This window comes from Canis lupus, chromosome 3, assembly GCF_003254725.2.
Source record: "Canis lupus dingo isolate Sandy chromosome 3, ASM325472v2, whole genome shotgun sequence".
NCBI lineage: Eukaryota > Metazoa > Chordata > Mammalia > Carnivora > Canidae > Canis > Canis lupus.
The window spans coordinates 26,532,495-26,557,972 of record NC_064245.1 but is presented as its reverse complement, the minus strand read 5'-3'; the positions used below and the strand labels follow the sequence as shown (position 1 = coordinate 26,557,972).

Sequence of the window (25,478 nt, the reverse complement as noted above, 5' to 3'; positions counted from 1 at the left end):
CTCCAGCCGTTGAGTGTCTGCTTTGGGCTCAGGATGATCCCACAGTCCAGGGGCCCAGCCTAGTGTTGGGCTCCGTGCTCAGCAGGGAGCCTGCTCTCCCTCTCCCTCTGCTGCTACCACTGCTTGTGCTCTCTCACTGGTTCTCTCTGTCAAATAAATAAAAAGAATCTTAAAAAAAAAATCTATACATGAATGCTGATAATCAGTATTAGTTATTAGTAGCCAGAAAGCAGAAGCAATGCAAATGTCTATTTACTGATGAACCGACAAGTAAAATGCAGTATATACAAACAATGGGATTTTACTTGATCATAAAGAAGAAGTACTGATGCTGTACTGAGGGAGCTTGCAAACATATGCTAGGGAAGGACGTCAGTCACAAAAGACTATAACATCGTACGATTCCATTTATGTGACGTGTCCAGCATAGGCAAATCCACAGATACAGAAAGTAGACTTGTGCTTGCATAGGGTTGGGCAAGAACTGGAAAGTAACTGCTCTGGGGTGATTAAAATGTTCTTCGGTTGACTGTGGTGTGGTTTCACAATTCTATGAATACACTGATTTGGACACTTTATTTTTTAATTTTTTAAAAGATTTATTTAGGGGTAGCCCCAGTGGTGCAGCGGTTTAGCGCCGCCTGCAGCCCAGGGCATGATCCTGGAGACCCGGGATGGAGTCCCACGTCCAGCTCCCTGCATGGAGCCTGCTTCTCCCTCTGCCTGTGTCTCTGCCTCTCTCTCTCTCTCTCTCTCTCTCTCTGTGTGTCTCTATGAATTAATTTTTAAAAAATCTTAAAAAAATAGTTATGAGAGACCCAGAAAGAGAGAGGCAGAGACACAGGCAGAGGGAGAAGCAGGCTCCATGCAGGGAGCCCAAGGCAAGATTTGATCCTGGGACCCCGGGGTCACGCCCTGGGCCAAAGGCAGATGCCCAACCGCTGAGCCACCCGGGGAATCCCTGATTTGGACAGTTTAAATGTGTAACATTTTTTGTCCATTAGGTACCTGCAAATCAAATATGAACCAACTAACTGTATCTCAAAGATTTAAACACACATACACACACACACCACTTAAATCATTAGAATTTAGTGTTTTCTGAAACTCTAGAAATCTTTTTGGTTCAGCTAGAGACACCCAGAGGATACTGGAAGCCCAACTAAAGACAAATTGAAATAATTACAGCCCAAGTGTGGGAAGACTAAAACCCATTACATCTGAAGGGCTGCCGTCTGCGTGGTCAGAGGACGTGGTACCTTCATTTATCCCCGACGGAGCTGTATTAGGCACAGTGATGCTGTTTGGGGTTACATGGAAGAGGTTTGGTGGGGGGGAGGTCCGGAGCCCACGGCCAAGAAAGAATGCTTGAGACGTCTTTGGGGCAAAGGGTGGTTTTATTAGAGCCCGGGGGGCAGCCCGGGGGGCTCAGCGGTTTAGTGCTGCCTTTGGCCCAGGGCGTGACCCCGGGGTCCCAGGATCGAGTCCCGCGTCTGGCTCCCTGCGTGGAGCCTGCTGCTCCTTCTCCCTCTGCCTGGGTCTCTGCTTCCCTGTGTCTATCATGAATAAATAAAAAAATCTTTAAAATAAATAAAATCTAAAAAAAAAAAAAAGAAAAAGCCGGGAGCCGTGGGGCAGGGAGAGGGCTGCCGGGCCTGGGAGGGGAGGCTGATTGTACCCCTGGGAGAGGGAGGGTTGGGGAGCGCGTCCTCCCTAAGGAGCTTTGGAAGCTGGGTTTCCAGGACCTCGAGGGGCAGCTGTTGTGGGAAAAGGCCACTTACCACCGTCTAATGAGACCTGAGTCATGAGACCCTACAGATCTGTACCGGTGGGCCACGTGCTTGGGGATGATTGCCCACACGTGTCCTGGGGGCAGAGATAAAGGAATTTCTAAAGGAATTTTTATTTTAATTTTTTTTTTTTTATTTTATCCACTTATTCATGAGAGACACAGGCAGAGGGAGAAGCAGGCTCCACGCAGGAGCCCGAAGGCAGCGCCAAACCGCTGGGCCACGCGGGCGCCCCGAGATTCCATGTATTTTTTCACGGGAGACACAGAATGGCAAGGGCGCAGGCAGAGGGAGAAGCGGGGCCCCCGCGGGGAGCCCGACGCGGGACTCGAACCCGGACCGGGACCCCTAGGCCCCGCGTGGCTGCGGAAAGCGGGTCAGGAGCTGTGGCCAACCGGGCACTGGGGAGAGAATCCAGCAGCAGCGCGCGCCTCCTGCGCGAACAATGGCAGGAAGACGGAGGCAGCAAACTTTCTTTTCTTTTTTTTTTTAAGTCTAAGAAAAAAATAAATTAAAAAAAATAAAGTGTAAGAATTTTTTCTTTTTTAGATTTCTTTCTTATTTATTTATAGAAAGAGAGAGAGAGAGGCAGGACCCAGGCAGAGGGAGAAGCAGGCTCCACGCATGCAGGGAGCCCGAGGCGGGACTCGATCCCGGGACCCCGAGGTCACGCCCTGGGCGGAAGGCGACGCTAAACCGCTGAGCCACCCACGCACCCCCAAAACAGCCAGGTTTATGGAGAAACGATTCCTTGCCATTTCAGGATGTCCCTAAAATAAAAAAGGGAAATCAATTATTAACCAAAGTGAAGAAATACTTAGATAATAATACACTTATACTTGGTGACTTCAATCTAGCTCTTTCTATAATCGATAGGTCTTCTAAGCAAAACATCTCCAAAGAAACGAGAGCTTTAAATGATACACTGGACCAGATGGATTTCACAGATATCTACAGAACTTTACATCCAAACTCAACTGAATACACATTCTTCTCAAGCGCACATGGAACTTTCTCCAGAATAGACCACATATTGGGTCACAAATCGGGTCTGAACCGATACCAAAAGATTGGGATCGTCCCCTGCATATTCTCGGACCATAATGCCTTGAAATTAGAACTAAATCACAACAAGAAGTTTGGAAGGACCTCAAACACATGGAGGTTAAGGACCATCCTGCTAAAAGATAAAAGGGTCAACCAGGAAATTAAGGAAGAATTAAAAAGATTCATGGAAACTAATGAGAATGAAGATACAACCGTTCAAAATCTTTGGGATGCAGCAAAAGCAGTCCTAAGGGGGAAATACATCGCAATACAAGCATCCATTCAAAAACTGGAAAGAACTCAAATACAAAAGCTAACCTTACACATAAAGGAGCTAGAGAAAAAACAGCAAATAGATCCTACACCCAAGAGAAGAAGGGAGTTAATAAAGATTCGAGCAGAACTCAACGAAATCGAGACCAGAAGAACTGTGGAACAGATCAACAGAACCAGGAGTTGGTTCTTTGAAAGAATTAATAAGATAGATAAACCATTAGCCAGCCTTATTAAAAGAAGAGAGAGAAGACTCAAATTAATAAAATCCTGAATGAGAAAGGAGAGATCACTACCAACACCAAGGAAATACAAACGATTTTAAAAACATATTATGAACAGCTATATGCCAATAAATTAGGCAATCTAGGAGAAATGGACGCATTCTTGGAAAGCCACAAACTACCAAAACTGGAACAGGAAGAAATAGAAAACCTGAACAGGCCAATAACCAGGGAGGAAATTGAAGCAGTCATCAAAAACCTCCCAAGACACAAGAGTCCAGGGCCAGATGGCTTCCCAGGGGAATTTTATCAAACGTTTATTTATTTTTTTTTTTAAATCTTTTTCTTTTTTTTTTAATTTTTTTTTTTATTTATTTATGATAGGCACACAGTGAGAGAGAGAGAGGCAGAGACACAGGCAGAGGGAGAAGCAGGCTCCATGCACCGGGAGCCCGATGTGGGACTCGATCCCGGGTCTCCAGGATCGCGCCCTGGGCCAAAGGCAGGCGCTAAACCGCTGCGCCACCCAGGGATCCCTTATCAAACGTTTAAAGAAGAAACCATACCTATTCTCCTAAAGCTGTTTGGAAAGATAGAAAGAGATGGAGTACTTCCAAATTCGTTCTATGAAGCCAGCATCACCTTAATTCCAAAGCCAGACAAAGACCCCGCCAAAAAGGAGAATTACAGACCAATATCCCTGATGAACATGGATGCAAAAATTCTCAACAAGATACTGGCCAATAGGATCCAACAGTACATTAAGAAAATTATTCACCATGACCAAGTAGGATTTATCCCTGGGACACAAGGCTGGTTCAACACCCGTAAAACAATCAATGTGATTCATCATATCAGCAAGAGAAAAACCAAGAACCATATGATCCTCTCATTGGATGCAGAGAAAGCATTTGACAAAATACAGCATCCATTCCTGATCAAAACTCTTCAGAGTGTAGGGATAGAGGGAACATTCCTCGACATCTTAAAAGCCATCTATGAAAAGCCCACAGCAAATATCATTCTCAATGGGGAAGCACTGGGAGCCTTTCCCCTAAGATCAGGAACAAGACAGGGATGTCCACTCTCACCACTGCTGTTCAACATAGTACTGGAAGTCCTAGCCTCAGCAATCAGGCAACAAAAAGACATTAAAGGCATTCAAATTGGCAAAGAAGAAGTCAAACTCTCCCTCTTCGCCGATGACATGATACTCTACATAGAAAACCCAAAAGTCTCCACCCCAAGATTGCTAGAACTCATACAGCAATTCGGTAGCGTGGCAGGATACAAAATCAATGCCCAGAAGTCAGTGGCATTTCTATACACTAACAATGAGACTGAAGAAAGAGAAATTAAGGAGTCAATCCCATTTACAATTGCACCCAAAAGCATAACATACCTAGGAATAAACCTCACCAAAGATGTAAATGATCTATACCCTCAAAACTATAGAACACTTCTGAAAGAAATTGAGGAAGACACAAAGAGATGGAAAAATATTCCATGCTCATGGATTGGCAGAATTAATATTGTGAAAATATCAATGTTACCCAGGGCAATATACACGTTTAATGCAATCCCTATCAAAATACCATGGACTTTCTTCAGAGAGTTAGAACAAATTATTTTAAGATTTGTGTGGAATCAGAAAAGACCTCGAATAGCCAGGGGAATTTTAAAAAAGAAAACCATATCTGGGGGCATCACAATGCCAGATTTCAGGTTGTACTACAAAGCTGTGGTCATCAAGACAGTGTGGTACTGGCACAAAAACAGACACATAGATCAGTGGAACAGAATAGAGAATCCAGAAGTGGACCCTGAACTTTATGGGCAACTAATATTCGATAAAGGAGGAAAGACTATCCATTGGAAGAAAGACAGTCTCTTCAATAAATGGTGCTGGGAAAATCGGACATCCACATGCAGAAGAATGAAACTAGACCACTCTCTTTCACCACACACAAAGATAAACTCAAAATGGATGAAAGATCTAAATGTGAGACAAGATTCCATCAAAATCCTAGAGAAGAACACAGGCAACACCCTTTTTGAACTCGGCCATAGTAACTTCTTGCAAGATACATCCACAAAGGCAAAAGAAACAAAAGCAAAAATGAACTATTGGGACTTCATCAAGATAAGAAGCTTTTGCACAGCAAAGGATACAGTCAACAAAACTCAAAGACAACCTACAGAATGGGAGAAGATATTTGCAAATGACATATCAGATAAAGGGCTAGTTTCCAAGATCTATAAAGAACTTATGAAACTCAACACCAAAGAAACAAACAATCCAATCATGAAATGGGCAAAAGACATGAACAGAGGGATCCCTGGGTGGCGCAGCGGTTTGGCGCCTGCCTTTGGCCCAGGGCGCGATTCTGGAGACCCGGGATCGAATCCCACATCGGGCTCCCGGTGCATGGAGCCTGCTTCTCCCTCTGCCTATGCCTATGTCCCTCTGCCTCTCTCTCTCTCTCTCTCTCTCTCTCTCTCTCTCTCTCTCTCTGTGACTATCATAAATAAATAAAAATTAAAAAAAAAATAAAAAAAAAAGACATGAACAGAAATCTCACAGAGGAAGACATAGACATGGCCAACATGCACATGAGAAAATGCTCTGCATCACTTGCCATCAGGGAAATACATCAAACCACAATGAGATACCACCTCACACTAGTGAGAATGGGGAAAATTAACAAGGCAGGAAACAACAAATGCTGGAGAGGATGCGGAGAAAAGGGAACCCTCATACACTGTTGGTGGGAATGTGAACTGGTGCAGCCACTCTGGAAAACTGTGTGGAGGTTCCTCAAAGAGTTAAAAATATACCTGCTCTACGACCCAGCAATTGCACTGTTGGGGATTTACCCCAAAGATACAGATGCAATGAAACGCCGGGACACCTGCACCCCGATGTTTCTAGCAGCAATGGCCACTATAGCCAAACTGTGGAAGGAGCCTCGGTGTCCAACGAAAGATGAATGGATAAAGAAGATGTGGTTTATGTATACAATGGAATATTACTCAGCTATTAGAAATGACAAATACCCATTTGCTTCAACGTGGATGGACCTGGAGGGTATTATGCTGAGTGAAGTAAGTCAGTCGGAGAAGGACAAACATTATATGTTCTCATTCATTTGGGGAATATAAATAATAGTGAAAGGGAATATAAGGGAAGGGAGAAGAAATGTGTGGGAAATATCAGAAAGGGAGACAGAACGTAAAGACTCCTAACTCTGGGAAACGAACTAGGGGTGTTGGAAGGGGAGGAGGGCGGGGGGTGGGAGTGAATGGGTGACGGGCACTGGGGGTTATTCTGTATGTTAGTAAATTGAACACCAATAAAAAAATAAATTAAAAAAATAAAATAAAATAAAATAAAATAAAAAAGGGACGACACCCCCGAGCCCGGGAAGCACATCGCACCGCCCCCCGCGCCCGCTCTCGCCCGAGCAATTCCCGCGACACTTGGGCGGCGGAAGCGGCCCCCGACGGCGCGCTCCGGACTCGGGCTCCGCCCCGCGCGTGCGCACCGCCGTCCGGAAGCCGCCGCCCTGCAAGTGGCGGGGGCCGCGGGCGGGGGCCGCGGGCGGAGGCGGAGTCGGGTCTGCAGGCTTTCCAGCCGCCCGGAGGGCAGCCGCGGCGGCCCACGGCCCGGCGCCATGACAGCGGCCGCGGGGGTTCCGGGTAAGCGCGGACCCCGCCGTCGGGGCCCGGTGGGCGGCAGGCCTTGGCCCGCAGGCTCGGGTGGGGGCGCTGGGGCGGCTGCGCGGGCGGCCGCGAAGGGCAAGGGCATCGGGCCCTTTTCGAAAGGGAATGCTTTCTTTCTTTTTCTTAGGGTAGTTTTGGGTTCATAGGAAGCCTGAGCGGGAGGACCCAGAGACTCCCCCCGTAGCCTAGGTGGACGCTTCCCCAGCGTTTCCCACTGGCCGCGAATCGCAGCGCTTGGTCTCCCTTAGGGCGCCCGGCTGATAGTGTACGGCCCTCGGGTGTAGACAGGTGCGGGTCGCGCGGCGTCCCCACCTCTTCGGCCTCCTCCGGGATGTCCTCCGGCTGCAGGCGGCAGTAGCCTCTTCAGATGCGCTTCTGCCCCCTAACCCCGTGCCTTCGAGGTTCTTCACGACCTGAGAGCTCCCCTCCTTTCAGCACCGGGTAATATTCCTGCTCGGTTGTCTGGATGCGCCAAGGTCGATTTACCTCTTCACCCATTCAGAGACCTCGTGGTTGCTGCTAATTTCTGGCACTTAGGGGTAAAGCGCCTGCAAACGTCCATGCGCAGGCTTTTCTGTGGATTTAACTTTTCAGCTCCTTTGGGTGAATATCAAGGAGCACCATTGTTGGATTGTATGGTAAGGGTATGTTTAGTTCTAGAAGGAACTGCCTGTCTTTTATTTTAAAGATTTTATTTCTTTATTAGAGACACAGAGAGAGAGGCAGAGGCAGAGGCCGGGGGAAGAGCAGGCTCCAATGCGGGGAGCCCGACGCGGGACTGGATCCCGTGACCCCGGGGTCACGCCCTGGGCCGCAGGCGGCCCTAAACCTCTGAGACACCCGGGATGCCCCCGAAACTGCCTGTCTTTTCAAGTGGCCGCAGCATTTTGCGTTCCCACCAACAGTAAATGAGAATTCCTGTTGCTCTGCTCCCACCAGCGTTTGGTGTTGTCAGTGTCTCAGATTTTGGCCATTCTAATAGGTGGGTTGTTGTGCCTCATCGTTCTGTGTTTCTCTGATGACATATCATGTGCAGCACTTTTTCAAATACTTGCCATCTCTTTATATTTGCTGATAAAGTCATTGGCCCATTTTTAAGATCCAAGTTGTTTATTTTCTCGTTGTTGGCTTATAAGTGTTCTTTGTATATTGTATCCAATATCAGCTGTGTCTGTTGCAAATATTTTCTGCTAGTCTGTGGCTGGCCTCTTCATTTTCTTGATATTGTCTTTTGTAGAGTAGAAGTTTTTTCATTTTAATGAAGTCCAGCTTACCCAGTCTTTCTTTCCTGGATGGTGCCTTGCTGCTCTATCAAAAAAAGTCATCACCACATCTGAGGTCATCTAGGTTTTCTCCTATATTCTAGGAGTTTTAGATTTTGCATTTAATTTTTGTGAAGGATGTAAGGTCTGTTTCAGATTCATTGTTTTCCGTGTGGATGTCCACTTGTTCCAACATTATTGTTAACAAAGATTGTCTTTATTCTATTGCCTTTGTTCCTTTGTCAAAGATTTTTTTTTTTTTTTTTTTTTAAGAATTTACTTATTTGTTTATGAGAGACACACACACACAGAAAGGCAGAGACACAGGCATAGGAAGAAGCAAGCTCCCTGCAGGGAGCCCAATGTGGGATGGGACTCGATCCCAGGATCCTAGGATCCTAGGATCATGCCCTGGGCCAAAGGCAGGTGCTCAGCTGCTGAGCCACCCAGGTATCCCTATCAAAGATCAATTGACCCTATTTACAGGGCATTTACTTGAGGGCTCCCTGTTGTATTCCACTGATCTCTTTGTCTGTTTTTTCACCAGTACTGCCCTGCCTTGGTTACTGTAGCTTTGTAAGTCTTAACGTTGAGTAGTGTCACCTCTTTGTTATTCTCCCTCAGGATTGTGTTGGCTAGTCTGGGTTTTGTGCCCTCCATATAAACTTTAGAATCAGTTTCTCAATATCTATAAAATAACTTAGTGGGATTTTGATTGTGTTTGCTTGAATCTGTAAATGAAATCAGAAGAACTGGCATCTTGACAATATAAAGTCTTTATCTACCAAAAAAAAAAAAGTCTTTCTATCCATGAACATGGAATGTCTCTAGTTCTTTGATTTCATTTATCAGAGTTCTGTGGTTGTCCTTTTATAGATCTTGTACATATTTTGTTAGATTTATACCTAGGTATTTTTGGCTTTTTGGGTGCTAATGTAAATGATATTGTGTGTTTCATCTCAAATTCCAGTTGTTTTCTTGCTGGTAAGTAGAAAGACAATTGACTTATATATTAACCTTGTATCCTTCAAGCTTGCAACAATCACTTATTAATCCTGGGAGGTTTTGTGTTGATTCTTTCAGATTCTTTGCATAAACAGTCATGTCATCTGTAAACAAAGACTTCTATCTTCTTTTCCCAACCTGTATACTTTTTATTTACTTTTGTTGTCTTAGTGCATAGCTAGTAATTCCAGTATGATTTTGGAAAGGAGTGGTAAGGAGGAAGGAATATTGTGTCTTGGGGTCATGGTTGAAAGTGACATTTACTTGATCTATAATTTCAGTAGATCAAATAGAGAATAGTTTTGGCAGTTCGGTTTCTCTTGAAGTTGGGTGAGAGTGAGAAATAAAGACAAAGGGATGTGGCGAACCATTATTCCAGCTTTTTGTTATATAGCTTTTGGAAGTTGGTATCTACTGTGTCCCTTTCACTTGTCCCCAGAGTTGGGAGGTATTTTAAACTAGGCGGTTCTACTCCAGAAGGAGACAGTCTCTCTCTCTCTCTCTCTCTTTTAGGATTTATTTATTTATTTGAGAGTGATGGGGTGGGGGAGGAAGAGAATCGGACATCCTGCTGAGCGAGGAGCCAGGGCTGGATCTGAGGACCCTGAGATCATGACTTGAGCTGAAATCAAGAATCGAATGTTTAAGTGACTGAGCCACCCAGGGGCCCCCAGAAGGTTAGAGTACCTTTTATTTTTTTTTTAATTTTTTTTCTTTTTTATTTATTTATTTATTTTTTAAAATTATTTATGATAGTCACACACAGAGAGAGAGAGCTGCAGAGACACAGGCAGAGGGAGAAGCAGGCTCCATGCACCAGGAGCCCGATGTGGGATTCGATCCCGGGTCTCCAGGATCGCGCCCTGGGCCAAAGGCAGGCGCCAAACCGCTGCGCCACCCAGGGATCCCAGAGTACCTTTTATAAAAACCTAAGTAGTCACATTAGACAGGTTTGGTGACATATTCTTTTTTCAGCTTAAGTGTTTTCCTGATTGTAAACATAATACATGCTCATTTTAGAACATTTGTAAAATGTATATCGAAGTAGGAAAAGAAAGTACACAGAATGCCAATAGTAACTTTTTGATATATTTTCTAATGTGAGTGGTAAAATAAAATGGGTTAACTTATCTTAAGAGGTTTTAAAATGGAGCCAGAAGGCTATTAAGGAGGAAGGCCTTATGCACATTCTCACCAGGTAGAACCATGAATTTTTGAACTGGGCCAAAGTGCAAACATTCCAAGGACTCTGCACAAACACCTGCAACTTACTGCAGTAACAGACTTTTTCTTAGTGGTAGCCTTAGCAACCAATCATGCTTGGCTAAGATCAGTTTTCTGCTACCAACATCAGATAAAATTTTTGGTACACAACATATAGAAACATTGTTTGTCTTTAAAAGCCCCTGACTGGGCACCCCGGGTGGCTCAGCGGTTTAGCACCTGCCTTCAGCCCAGGGCGTGATCCTGGAGTCTCGGGATCGAGTCCCACATGGAGCTCCCTGCATGGAGCCTGCTTCTCCTTCTGCCTGTGTCTTGCCTCTCTCTCTCTGTGTCTCTCATAAATAAATAAATTCTTTTAAAAAAGAAAAAAATAAAAGCCCCTGACTTTGAGTTGTTTTTTTTTTTTTTTTTTTGCTTTGTGTTTTTTTTTTTTTTAAAAACCTCCCTGAATTGCAATTCTCAGACCCCAACTAAATGCTTTTATTTCAGTTCTGGCTCTTCTCTTGGTTGACACTAACAGCCCTAACTTTTAAGAACATAGTACACATGCCACCATATGCTATATATCTTCCTTGGTTCCCCCCCCCTTTTTTTTTAATATACAAACTACTTTTTTCAGAGCATTAGCTTTTAGTTGCTAGAACAACACAAATTTATTACCTTATAGATCCGTAGGTCAGAAGTCTGAAATAGTCTCACTGACCTAAAATCAAAGTGGCAGCATGATTGCATTCCTTCTGGGGGCTCTAGGAGAGAATCCATATTTTTGTCTTTTCCATCCTCTCGGATGCCTGAGTTCTTTGGCTTATGGTCTCTTCCTCCATGTTCAGAACCACCAGTGGCTGGTCCAGTCCTTCTCACATTGCATCACTCTGACACTGACTCTCCTGCCTCTCTTTTTCACTTATAAGGATCTTGTGATTCACCGGGCCCACCTGTGTAATCCAAGCTACTCTTCCCCACCCCAAAGTCAACTGAGTAGCAACCTTTATTCTGTTTGTCTCCTAAATTCCCCTTGCTATGAAATATAACATATTCACAGTTTACAGGAATTAGGACATGGACATCTTTGGGGGGTCATTATTCTTCCTGCCATAGTACCCATTCATATTGTTCCCACTGTGCTTTTTCTCCACTTAACATATCTTTGAGATTATATCAGTACATATGGATTTGCCTCATTCTTTTTAATGGCTGCATAATATTCCATTGCATGAATGTATCATAATTTATTTAATGAATCCATAGTTGATGGATATTTAGTTTCTTTTCACTCATGCTGTTACAATGTCAGTAAATCTCCTTGTATCAGATGTGTCATTTCCCATATATGAGCATATCTGTCTATGGGATAAGTTTATGAAAGTGGAATTTCTGAGTCAAAGGGTAAATTTTTTTTACCATTATCTTTTAAAAAACTATTAAGATATAATTTCCATACCATACAATTCACTTATTTGAAGCATATAATAGGGGTGCCTGGATGGCTCAGTGATTGAGCATCAGCCTTCAGCTCAGGGCATGATCCTGGGATCCTGGGATGGAGTCCCACATTGGGGTTGCCAAAGGGAGCCTGCTTCTCCCTCTGCCTATGTCTTTGCTTCTCTGTCTCTCATGAATAAACAAAGTCTTTAAAAATAAAAAATAAAGCATATAATATCGTGGTTTTTAGCATATCAGAGTTGTGTAAGCATCACTACAATCCATTTTAAAATATTTTCATTACCTCAAAAAGATATAAAAAATAGGGGAGGGCATATCTTTGTAAGTCTAAAACTGCTTCCTGAAAAAGTACACTAATTTTTAAAAAATTGAAACAATTTTGCCTTTCTCTTGGCCCTATTTTCAGTTATAGCCTAGCTAAAATAGTAATAATATGCTAGGTCACAGGTAATTGCAGACTTCTTAAATTCATATACAGTTGTGACTAAGTCTAAGGTAACAATTACATCCATTATTAGGGCAAAGAGAACTTTTTACTTCAAATGTTTTTAATTGCTGGAATTAGGGTTTTTTATTGTTAATTTGTAAGTTGCCCTTCTAAAATTTTGAAAGGTGCAACAGACATCCAATATGCACAATTAACTTTTAGTGTTTTTGTAATTACATGCGTGATAGCCATTTTTGTGAGGCTTTTGATATATCTTAAAAACTTTTTTAACAGCCATAGCAGTCATATATTTTATCATGAAGATATACTATGTTTTAATTATTTTCCCACTGTTGGACATTTCTGTTTTAGCCTATAATTAATGCGCCTTCTAAAAATGCCTAACTCAGGACACCTGGGTGGCTCAGCAGTTGAGCATTTGCCTTTGACTCAGGGCATGATCCTGGGATCCAGGATCAAGTCCTGCATTGGCTCCCCAGAGGGAGCCTGCTTCTCCCTCTGCCTATGTCTCTGCCTCTCTCTCTGTCTCTCATGAATAAATAAATAAATAAATAACCTATTTATTTATTTATTTAGTTAGTTAGTTAGTTATTTTTAAAGATTTTATTTATTTATTCATAGACACACAGAGAGAGGCAGAGACACAGGCAGAGGGAGAAGCAGGCTCCATGCAGGGAGCCTGACGTGGGACCCGATCCTGGGTCTCCAGGATCACACCCCAGGCTGCAGGCGGCACCAAACCGCTGTGCCACCGGGGCTGCCCGATAAATACATCTTTTAAAAAAATAATTTAAAAAATTTAAATGCCTAACTCAAATATATAAAAAATATATTTTCATTTGAGTCTGAATGGTCTGTGACTGTTGCATATGCTAATAGAGCCATGTTTTCTGGGCTATAGTGGATGCTACAGCTAACTCTCACTTCTATTCTGTAGCCCAATATTTCAGAGTGGTTGCTAAATTCCATGCATGTTGGTTAGAAGTTCTCTTTGTATATCCCTCCATTCTTTAATCAAAATTTACTTTTTCTCAATGTCTTATCAGCAGTTTCTGCTGGCCATTTTTAGATTTATCAGTCATTAGGTAGAGTTAATAATTAACAGAAGACATAATCTCATGCATAAGGAATTTGCAACCAATTGATAGACACTAAAATGTTTTATTTTTTATTTTTTTTTTTGACACTAAAATGTTTTAAATGAATAAACAAGAATTATGTAATTTTTTTCATTGTTATATTGGGATATGACATAGTATGGAGTAGACTTCTGTTCAAGTATTTTAGTCTTGATTAACTCACGTATTTTAATGCTTAATTAAGAAAAATCTGGTAAGCCAAAAAGTAGTTGATTGGTAAGGGAATTATGTATATTTGTACATACTAGGTAAATCTATAATTACTAATTCAGAAGTTTATTTACTCATATAAACGTTGTTGAGATTCATAATCCAAAGGTGAATATACTTACATGTGTCATTTAAGATTCTAAATTGTTAATAATATAGAATGGGGCCTCAGATGGAGAAAACAAGTTGCACAAACTTTAAAAAGCTTTAATGTAGTTTTTAATAGGACTTCACATACATTTTACTAACTTATGGTCCAGGATTGGGGAGGATATCATGTGAAAAATCTTGCTTTAAATACCTGCTTCGTACCTTATCTTTTTCTTTCTCCTTACTTCCTCATGGCTTCTGAGTTTCAGACAGACTCTCCTATATGCTTACTAATTATTGGTTATATATAGCATGTTTGTGTGTGTGTGTGTGTGTGTGTATACACACACACACACACACCTCCCACGTCATAATGCTTGTTCTCAATTATTCCCAGTTTAATTACTTTATTATTCTCCCCCATAATATGCTCTGGCCATTGTTTTTTTTTTTTTTTTTTAAGATTTTATTTATTTATTCATGACACACACACACACACACACAGACAGAGACACAGGCAGAGGGAAAAGCAGGCTCCATGCAGGGAGCCCGATGTGGGACTAGATCCTGGGTCTCCAGGATCACGCCCTGGGCTGAAGGCGGCTCTAAACCGCTGAGCCACCTGCGCTGCCCGCTCTGCCCATTGTTACTTTAAAATGTTTGCCCCATAAAAACAATCCATTCTTTTTAATATAAATGTTGTTTTAGGATCTTGGAGTGAAAATATACTAGAATATTTTCTGAGAAATAACCAGATCACAACAGAAGATGGTGCTGAAATCATCTGGTATCATGCAGCTAATCACAAGGCACAAGTGAATGAAGCACTGAAAAGTAAGTCAATATAATTTCTTGTATATACACTGGATAATACATTAATTCAACTCTTCTTTGATATCTGGGCATATTTGCAGGTATCAAAGGCTTAGATGATCAAAGTGTAAATTCTAGGCTGATATAAACATTTTTATTAAAAGATCTCATTTTCTTTATAAAATGAACAGATTTCCATAATGGAAGAATTTTCTTATTTTCCAGAAGTGATTTGCCTTTTCTGTGTCTATTTGAAAGTCTCAATATATTATTATACTTGCTTATATACTACGGTGATTTGAGTAAAAAATTGTTTTTTAAAGATTTTATTTATTCATGAGAGACAGAGAGAAGCAGAGACCTAGAGAGAGGGAGAAGCAGACTCCTTGCAGGGAGCCCAATGAGGGACTCATTCCTGGAGGAACTCAGGGATCATGCTCTGAGCCAAAGGCAGATGCTCAACTGCTGAACCACACAGGTGTCCCAATTTGAGTAAAATTTTTAAGATCAATGTATGTCTTAAATATTTTTGTGTCTTTCGTAGTGTATTAAAGAGAAGCTCAATAAATATTTGCTGAATGGATGGATGAAGCCATTGTATACCAATTTATAATTAATTGCCTTGGGTAGTATTTAAGCTTAGGCTAGAAGAGAGAGAAAGAGAGATTTTATATATATATATATATATATATATATATGTATAAAAAATACACTCACACAGACATAATATACATATATTGAGTGTGGCTCTGTGTGTGTGTGTGTGTGTGTGTGTATTTCTTCATCATAGATGAACATTGTAGTATTTTTTTCAGCCTTTTCCTTTGAAGTACCCCTGTTGGATGCAGCAGCACAGGAAACTAAAATGGTGTCATCAGAGAGATCTAGGGCATAGCTCAAAGTGACTTGATACAACAAGGAAAATTCCTCAGTCCTAAGTTTTATTGTAAAAATATGTGCATCTTTTGTATCCTACTCAATTATGCATCTGGATAATGTATATCAAAATACATTTTTATTGTAAAGATATATATTTTTTTTGTTATTTTTTGCTCCTCAAAAAGAGGAAGCTTTGGTTTAATATTGAATCTTTGATAACCTAAAGCAGTGCCTAGCACATAATAACCACACAGTGATTATATAATAAGTGAATTTTAGCAAAAGCAAAGCTTCAGGAAAAAGTTGGTTAGTGGATGACAGGAGCTGGCTGGAGTAGAGAATAGGGAGTAAATGCTAATGGGTACAAGATTTCTTTCTGGAATAATGAAATTTTTCTGGAATTAGGTATTGGTGGCGGTTGTACAGCCTTCTGAATTTTTTTTAAATTTTTTTATTTATTTATGATAGTCACACAGAGAGAGAGAGAGATAGAGAGGCAGAGACACAGGCAGAGGGAGAAGCAGGCTCCATGCACCGGGAGCCCGATGTGGGATTCGATCCTGGGTCTCCAGGATTGCACCCTGGGCCAAAGGCAGGCGCTAAACCGCTGCGCCACCCAGGGATCCCTTTTTTTTTTTTTTTTAAGATTTTCTTTATTTATTCATGAGAGACACAGAGAGAGGCAGAGACAGGAGACAGAAGAAGCAGGCTCCATGCAAGGAACCCAATATGGGACTCGATCCCAGGACCCCAAGATCATGCCCTAAGCTGAAGGCAGAAGAAGCTCAACCACTGAGCCACCCAGGCGCCCCTGAATATTTTTTAAGAACCACTGAATGGTATACTTTAAAAGTCTGAATTTTATGGTCTGTAAATTGTATGTTAATTTTTTTAATGGAAAAAAGGAAGAAATAAAAACACTACTTTCAGACAATATAGTTGTGTATATAGAAAATCAAAAGATTGTTACAGATAAATGACTGCAATTCATGGGTATGTTTAGAAAATCTCAGGATACAAAGTTGAAAGAGAAAATAAATTTTATTTTATGTAACAATTATATACATTTGGAAAAAAATTGTTAAAAATTTACAATTTATAATGATGCTAAAATCTTATATTAGAAATAATCTAATTAAATATGGATACCTCACTTTTAACTTTATTTTTAAAATTGTTAATGGAAAGTCCTTTCCAATTGCTGACGGTCTGATGTTGATCTGGAAGTTTTCAGAGGTTTCTTAGTCTTCAGATAATGTCCTTTTTACATTCTATTAGGCAAAACCAGAGCTCCAAATTTTATATTTGGGAATTCTCTTCACAAATCCCTTTTTTCAGCCATGGTTAGTTTTGCAATTTCTTTTTAGTCCAAAGGAAAGGAGAGAAGATCCTGGAGACATAAAGGCTATATTTCATTGGTTTATCTCATTTGTCCTAGAATATTTAAATTTAGTATAACTATTATTGAAGTGGGAAAGCTAGGTGTTTGTCTCACAGGGTCAACGAATGAATCTCGCAGACAAAGGAGAGTGAGTAAAGCAACAGAAGTTTGTTTGTTTATTTAAAAGATTTTATTTATTCATGAGAGACGGTGGCGGGTGCACCACCCAGGGATCCCGCACCAGATGTTTATTAAGCAAGAATACAGAGAAAGCTCTCAGGAGTCACACAGGTCCCAACAGGGTTGCCAATGTGGGCCTCCACTGACAGTAATCTATTTAGAACTGACCAGGGACGGAACCCTGGGTGGCGCAGCGGTTTGGCGCCTGCCTTTGGCCCAGGGCGCGATCCTGGAGACCTGGGATCGAATTCCACGTTGGGCTCCCGGTGCATGGAGCCTGCTTCTCTCTCTGCCTCTCTCTCTCTCTCTGATGTGACTATCATAAATAAATAAAAATTAAAAAAAAAAAAAAAAAAAAAAAAAGAACTGACCAGGGAGGGATCCCTGGGTGGCGCAGCGGTTTAGCACCTGCCTTTGGCCCAGGGCGCAATCCTGGAGACCCGGGATCGAATCCCATGTCAGGCTCCAGGTACATGGAGCCTGATTCTCCCTCTGCCTGTGTCTCTGCCTCTCTATCTCTCTCTCTCTCTGTGTGTCTATCATAAATAAATAAAAATTTAAAAAAGAAAAAGAAAAAAAAAAAGAACTGACCAGGGAGTTTGTGGCCTTATCATTCTTGTGATGTCTTGGTTAGAGTAAGGACTGTTGATACCATCCTTAATGGCTTCCTTTTGGGTCTGGTTATTCTTTGATAGTCACAGGTGATTTAAAAAAAAAAAAAAATTACGTTTTTCACCCATACCTGGGGCAGGGTGGTCTGGTTTGTTCCCTTATCTCTGGTTTCTCTTATCTCACCATTTTGGGGATTTTGTTTTGTGAGCCTGATTCCATGGCCCCCTACCTATCTCTCCCTACTTAGCCCTGCCTGTCCTTACTCATTATAAATAAAGATGTTTAAATTTGATTAACATGTAAAACTACATTTTTAACAATGTCTATGATTGAAAGAAAACAAAATAGAGGAGGAACAATGTAAAAATAACAGCATCACACTGTCAGCACATCCAGATCTCAGAATAGTCAAAGTTGTTTACAGAAGTTGTTATATATTATGTAATTTTATGTTACAACATTTTTGCATTTGGATTTTAAACACATTCATATTAAAGAAAATATATCAGTAAAAAAGATTAAGAAATTTTTTTTGAAGATTAAGACTTTTTGAGAATAAAAAAATATATTTAAAAAAGCTTTTGTAAAAAAAAAAGCTTTTGCAACAACTTTGGGAAAAGTGTGACTATATGCAATAAATATCTATAGTTTCTAATTTGAGGAGTGCGAAGCAAAAAGTACTATTTTTATTCTCAGAAACTTCAACAGACACTTATTAATCTTTCCTTTTATACTCACTTTGCTATGTACTGGGAAGAAATTAAATACTATACAACAGCTTAAGATGTCCTATGGAAAGGCATTTAACTCTTCACTTACTTGATCATGTATGAAACAAACCTGTAAAGGCCTACTACAGTACCTGGTACTTAATAGTCACTCAGTAAATGTCAGTTTTTATCTTCCTCAAAAGGCTCCTGGACATGACATCTTCTGTAGTCCTTGTTTTATTAGCATTAACTTAAGTTCTTTTATTTGGACAGGTACTGCTCACATGATAGAGGCCGATGTTCTTCTTCCAAGTGATGGATCAGAATATAGCCAACCAATCATGGCCCATCCTCCTGAAACAAATAGTGATAATACTTTACAGGAATGGCTGACTGAAGTTATAAAAAGCAATAAAGGCATTAAGCTGGATTTCAAGAGGTATTTGTTTAAGATTTTATTCATCTATTCATGAGGGAGGCAGAGACACAGGCAGAGGGAGAAGCAGGTTCCATGCAGGGAACCCCATGCAGAGCTCAATCCTAGGATCCTAGGATCACGCCCGAGCCAAAGGCAGACGCCCAAAGACGCCCAACCGCTGAGCCACCCAGGCATCCCTTCAAGAGGTATTTGTATAAACATTTTCAGTCTTTTTGTTGTTACAGAGTAACAATGAAATAAAATATCAATAGCTTCATTATCTATGCTTGACTGACATACTTTTTTTTTAAACTAACATACTTTAAATTGAAAATGGAATTGCAAACTAATATGTTTCAAGAAGGGACCTAAGACCCATTGAGTTGTTTGCTTAAATTGTTTCTTAGGAACTCTTTGAAGCTAAAATTAAGCTTATTTTTATAAAGGAATTTATCATAAGTGATCATTGTGGTAATAGAATGGTAAATTTAAAATGCTACTCTTTTTTTTTTTTTAAGATGAATTTATTTATTCATGAAAGACACAGCCTGAGAGAGAGAGAGAGAGAGAGAGAGAGAGGCAGACACACAGAGGGAGAAGCAGGCTCTCCGCAGGGAGCCCGATGCAGGATTCGATCCTGGATCCCGGGATCACGACCCGAGCCGAAGGCAGATGCCCAACCACTAAGCCACCCAGACGTCCCTAAAATGCTACTTTCATTAAAAGTGGTTTGAGGAGAACCTGGGTGGCTCAGTCGATTAAGCATCAGACTCTTAATTTTGGCTCAGGTCATGATCTCAGGATTGTGAAATCAAGCCCCACATTGGGCTAAGAACTGGGCGTAGCACCTGCTTAAGATTCTCTGCCTCTCCCTCTGCTTAACACCTCCACTTCCCCTCTTAAAAAAAAAAAAAAAAAAAAAGTAGGGAGAGGAGAGTGTGTCAGGCACTGTTCTAAGAGCACTGAATGTGTTCATTTAATCCTCATAACAACCCGAGGAGGTAGCTTATTGCTATCATCTTCATTTTCCAGATGAGGGAACAGAGGTAGAGAGGAAAAAGTAGACTGCTTGTTGTCACATAGTTTCTAGGAAATCTGCCAGCCTGGCTGGAGAGTTCATACTGTGAACCAGAACCCTGCACTACCTCTGTTAAAAGTAGCTGGTTGACCTGTTAGTCAAATTTTACTAGTTCTTATTTTATGCCTCTAAATTATTTTGTTTGGTATACAAATAATAACTAAGTACTAAAATTTTATCTGGAGTTTCCCTTAGAATGTCATTTTAAACAGTTTATTCTAATTTAATTATGATTTTTATTTTATCATCCCCAATTTCTAAACAAAGTTAATAGGAAAATACATATGATACTCAGAAGTTTGACTTACAAGTAACTTCTCAGGGAAAAAAAAAAATCTATTCTATAAAAACAAAGCTTATGTTCTTTCCTAGGAAAGAATTGGTTTTTTAAAAGATTTTTAATCTTATCTAAATTTAATTTGCCAACATATAGTGTAACACCCAGTGCTCATCTCATCGTGTGCCCTCCTTAGTGCTCATCTCCCAGTCACCGCATCCCCACACCCACTTCCCCTCCTACAACCCTTTGTTTCCCAGAGTTAGGAGTCTCTCATGGTTTGTCTTCCTGTCTCTTAATTTTTCCCCACTCAGTTTCCACCCCTTCCCTTATGATCGCTTTCACTATTTCTTATATTGCACATATGAGTGAAACCATATGATAATTGTTCTTCTCCAATTGACTTATTTCACTCGGCATAATACCCTCCCAATCCATCCACGTCAGTGTAAATGGTAGATTTTCATCCTTTCTGATGGCTGAGTAATATTCCATTGTGTATATAGACCACATCTTCATTATCCATTCATCTATCGAAGGACATCGTGACTCCTTCCACAGTTTGGCTATTGTGGACATGGCTGCTATGAACATTGGGGTGCAGGTGTCCCATCGTTTCACTACATCCGTATCTTTAGGATAAAAAAACCACTAGTGTAATTGCTGGGTCATAGTGTAGCTCTATTTTTAAACTTCTTAAGGAACCTCCACTCTGTTTCCAGAGTGGCTGCACCAGCCTGCATTCTCACCAAGAGTGCAAGAAGGTTGTCTTTGGGCAGCCCGGGTGGCTCGGTGGCTTAGCGCTGCCTTAGCCCAGGGCCTGATCCTGGAGACCTGAGATCAAATCCCATGTCTGGCTCCCAGCATGGAGCCTGCTTCCCTCTCTGCCTGTGTCTCTGCCTCTGTGTGTGTGTGTTTCTCATGAATAAATAAATAAAATCTTAAAAAAAAAAAGGGGGGGGGGGTTCTCTTTTATCCACATCCTTGCCAACATTTGTTGTTTCCTATCCTGTTAATTTTAGCCATTCTCACTGGTGTAAAATGGTATCTCATTGTGTTTTGATTTGTATTTCCCTGATGGCAAGTGATGTAAAGCATTTTTTCTTTTTTCTCTCTCAAACATAGCTTGTTGGCCATGTGTATGTCTTCTTGTGGAGACATTGAAAAAATGTCTGTTCATGTCTTCTGCCCATTTTATGACTGGATTGTTTGTTTTTTGGGTGTGGAGTTTGATAAGTTCTTTATAGATCTTGGATGTTAGCCCTTTATCTGATGTGTCACTTGTAAATATCTTCTCCCGTCCTATACGCTACCTTTTAGTTTTATTGATTGCTTCCTTTGCTGTGCAGAAGCTTCTTATCCTGATTAAATCCCAATAGTTCAGCTACTATTTTTAGTTAGAATTACATGGTATTAATAGATTAATTGGGAAGGATGTGTCATTTTGTAATATTTATAATTTTTTTTACATGTTCCAGGCTAGGAACATGGTATGTTGTTCTTTGAAATAAATACATTGTGGACGGCCCCGGTGGCGCAGCGGTTTGGCGCCGCCTGCAGCCCAGGGCGTGATCCTGGAGACCATGGATGGAGTCCCACATGGGGCTCTCTCCATGGAGTCAGCTTCTCCCTCTGCCTGTATCTCTGCCTGTGTGTGTGTGTGTGTGTGTGTGTGTGTGTGTGTGTCTTTCATGAATAAATAAATAAAATCTTAAAAAAAAGTCAGAATTCTTTTGAGAAAGAGACATTGGTGGCAGACATGCATTGATCAGTTTAGGTTTTCTTCCTGTTCCACCTGTGAAGAGCAGAACCCCACAGGACCTTGGCTGCTGCTCTAGGACGTGCAGACAGGCAAACTTTGGAGTCACAGCTACAAGTTACTTGCTACCAAAAATGGGGGTCCTAGATCTCAGAATTGTGGTTTTAACATGGCACTGATATTGATCAAGGCATTTGAGAGAGAGAAATGACAGCATCTGTTTTATCTAAATTAAAATTTGCAAAAAAAAAAATTAAAATTTGCAAGGTCTAGCATTAGCGTTTATTAATCCACTAACATCTAAGGCCTCCATATCAGAGGGAAAAGAATGAACAAAAAGCTCAATACGTGGAAGCGGAGTGAAAGAGAGGCTGGAGGCTGGTTTCTTCTAGTTTTAATGAATAGTATCCTTGCACACAGATAAATATGAACCAGTAAATAATGAGATTATCAATTTCTCTCCTTATAGTAGGAGGCTGAAAGAAGTGAGTTGAGTGGTAGAAGCATAGGCAGGAGGACTGGAATCCATTAAGAAAAATGGAAATGTTTGGGACACTTGAGTGGTTCAGTGATTGCTTTTGGCTACGGGCATGTTCCTGGAGTCCTGGGATCAAATCCCATATTGGGCTCCCTGCTTCTCCCTCTGCCTATGTCTCTGCCTCTCTCTCTGTGTATCTCATGAATAAATAAAAAATCTTTTAAGAGAAAGATGGAAATGTGAAGAGAGGGTACTGAATGTTCTCCCCTCCAACAGCCATCTCCCAGAATCTTAGCCTCCTACTGTAGTATTCACTAAAAGCTAATTTTCTTAGAATCAAATTTAGGCCTTAAAGGTTCAGAAGAAATTCAGAATTATAAGTAGTATGGGGTGCCTGGGTGGCTTAGTCGGTTAAACATCTGCCTTTGGCTCAGGTCATTATCCCAGGGTCCTGTGATGGAGCCCTGTTTTAGGCTTTTTGCTCAGTGAGGATCCTGTTTTTGTCTCTGTCTGCATTCCCCTATTTGTGCTCTCTCTCTTTTTCTCTCTCCCAAATAAATAAGTAATCTTTAGAATTATAAGTAGTATAGTAGTCCAGTAAAGTATGAATTTTTAAAAAGTAAAATTTAGGAGCACCCAGGTGGCTCAGTTGGTTAAACATCTGCCTTCAGCTCAGGTCATGATCTGAGGGTCCTGGAATCAAGCCCTGCATTGGGCTCTCTTCTCGGTGGGGAGCCTGCTTCTCTCTCCCTCTGCCCTTCCCCTTGCTTGTGTTCTCTCTCATTCTGCTCTCTCTGTCTCAAATAAATAAATAAATAAAATTTTTAAGGTTTTATTTATTCATGAGAGACACACAGAGAGAGAGGCAGAGACACAGGCAGAGGGAGAAGCAGGCTCCCTGCAGGAAGCCCAATGTGGGACTCGATCCCAGGACTCTGGGATCACTCCCTGAGCCAAAGGCAGATGCTCAACCACTGAGCAACTCAGGTGTCCCTAAATAAAATCTAAAAATAAAAGAAGTAAAATTTATGGGAGCACCTGGGTAGCTCCATCATTAAACATCCAACTCTTGATTTCAGCTCAGATCATGATCTCAGGGTCCTGGGATGGAGTCTGCTTGAGGATTATCTCTCTCCTTCTCCTTCTGCCCTTCCCCTGCTCTCTCTCTCTCTCTCTCTCAAATAAATGAATCTTTAAAAAAAAAATAAAATTTATGTAGACTGCTTAAAACCTTACTGTTTCAAAATCTATAGATTTCAGAATAAATGTAAAGGAAAGATTGAAACTACTTTTTATTTAAATAGTAACTAAAATATAGTTGTCTCTCATTTCCAGAAAAAATGTTTATGAAATGAAAATGGAATTTATAAAAGTTTTAAGAGGATGTTTTAATTTTGATTTTTGCAATCAGTTTTAGAAACATGTTTATGGGGGCGCCTTGGTGGCTCAGTGGTTTGGTGCCTGCCTTTGGCCCAGAGCATGATCCTAGAGTCCCGGGATCAAGTCCCACGTCGGGCTCCCTGCATGGAGCCTGCTTCTCCCTCTGCCTGTGCCTCTGTCTCTCTCTGTGTGTGTGTGTGTCATGAATAAATAAATAAAATCTTAAAAAAAAAAAAAGAAACATGTTTATGCATCTAAACTTAAAAGAAAAAAAAAAAGAGAAAAAAAAGAAAAAAAAGAAAAAAAAATAAACTTAAAAGAATACGTGAAGGAAAAGAGGCTCTTTTCTTTGAGGTCATGAACCAATATTAGAGACACAGAGCTTGGGTATACTTTAGGTATTTTCATAAATATGAATTTTTAGGTAATTAGTATATCTAATTTTTAAATCTTGTTTGTACATTCTGATGAGTGAATCTTTGTCTTTTCTTAAATTATTATTTTTTAAGATTTTATTTATTTATTCAGAAAGAGAGAGAGAGGCAGAGACACAGGTAGAGGGAGAAGCAGGCTCCATGCAGGGAGCCCAATGTGGGACTCGATCTTAGGACCCCGAGATCACGCCCTGAGCCAAAGGCAGGCGCTAAACCGCTGAGCCACCCAGGCATCCCTCTTAAATAGTTTTATACTAAATGTTCCTAATACTGAGTTTTGAAACCTCAGTCTACAAATAATGGCATTATTTATGTATTTATAGAACCTTTAAGGTACTTAATGAATAAGTATAAATCAACATTTTGAAATATTGGCATATGTTAACTTTCTGCTCTGGTGCTCTGTGATCTTTGATTTTCTTTAATTCAGGCATTATCATGTTATACTTTTATTAGGAAGTTGAGAACACTGAAATCACTAGTCTAAAAGAAGTTTTTACTTTTACTTTAGGAATAAGTCTCATTGACATCAACTGTGTTTTTAGTCTGGCAGCTGTAGAACCATCCATGATGCTCCTGGAAAATGTGAAGAGGCATCTGAAACGTCCTGTGTGGATTAATGCTGACATTCTTCCTGGCCCAAATGGAAACAGCATGGTAGTGGATGCAAAACCTTTTATAGACACGGTGACATCCTTCTTTCCAGATGTGACATTTTCCCTGGGTTGGACAACAGGATGGCATCCTGAGAAAGTCAATGAAGGTAATAATTCTTAAGATGTATTTCTTATTGGTAAAACTAAAATCTACTCAAAATATAAAAATAACATGTTTAAATACAAAACGAAAAACTTCTTTCATAGCATAAAAGCCTAATGGAGATAAAGGTCTGACCCTTAAAGGCATCTCTATGACTCTTTTCTTTTCTTTCTTTTTTTTTTTTAAAGATTTTATTTATTCATGAGATACACAGAGAAAGAGGCAGAGACACAGGCAGAGGGACAAGCAGGCTCCTCACAAGGAGCCCAATGTGGGACTCGATCCGGGGACCCCGGCATCACACCCTGAGCCAAAGGCACACACTCAGTGTTTGAGCCACCCAGGCGTCCCTCTTTCTTTTATTTCAGATAGATACTTCATTTGTTGGTGACGTTGTGTCAACAGGCTTCGATGGGAAATTTGCAGTCTAAATAACCAAAGC

The 25,478-nt window shown here is 40.8% G+C and overlaps 1 protein-coding gene across 7 annotated transcripts in view; it reads left to right on the top strand.

The window, feature by feature from the left end:
• The first annotated feature begins 6,876 nt into the window (after window positions 1–6,876).
• The window catches only part of FAM151B (family with sequence similarity 151 member B), a 32,424-nt gene continuing 13,822 nt past the window's right edge, over window positions 6,877–25,478 (top strand). For 4 of the 7 annotated variants that reach the window (XM_049108330.1, XM_049108326.1, XM_025437628.3 and 1 more), the window contains exons 1-4: window positions 6,877–7,033; window positions 14,587–14,712; window positions 18,727–18,892; window positions 24,823–25,040. In XM_049108330.1, coding sequence (XP_048964287.1) covers window positions 7,009–7,033; window positions 14,587–14,712; window positions 18,727–18,892; window positions 24,823–25,040 — 535 coding nt within the window. In that variant the 5' untranslated portion in view covers window positions 6,877–7,008. Of the gene's footprint in view, window positions 7,034–7,763; window positions 8,040–9,837; window positions 10,002–14,586; window positions 14,713–18,726; window positions 18,893–24,822; window positions 25,041–25,478 lie in introns of all 7 variants that reach the window. The other 3 variants (XM_035714311.2, XM_049108328.1, XM_049108327.1) reach the window with 3 other exon arrangements.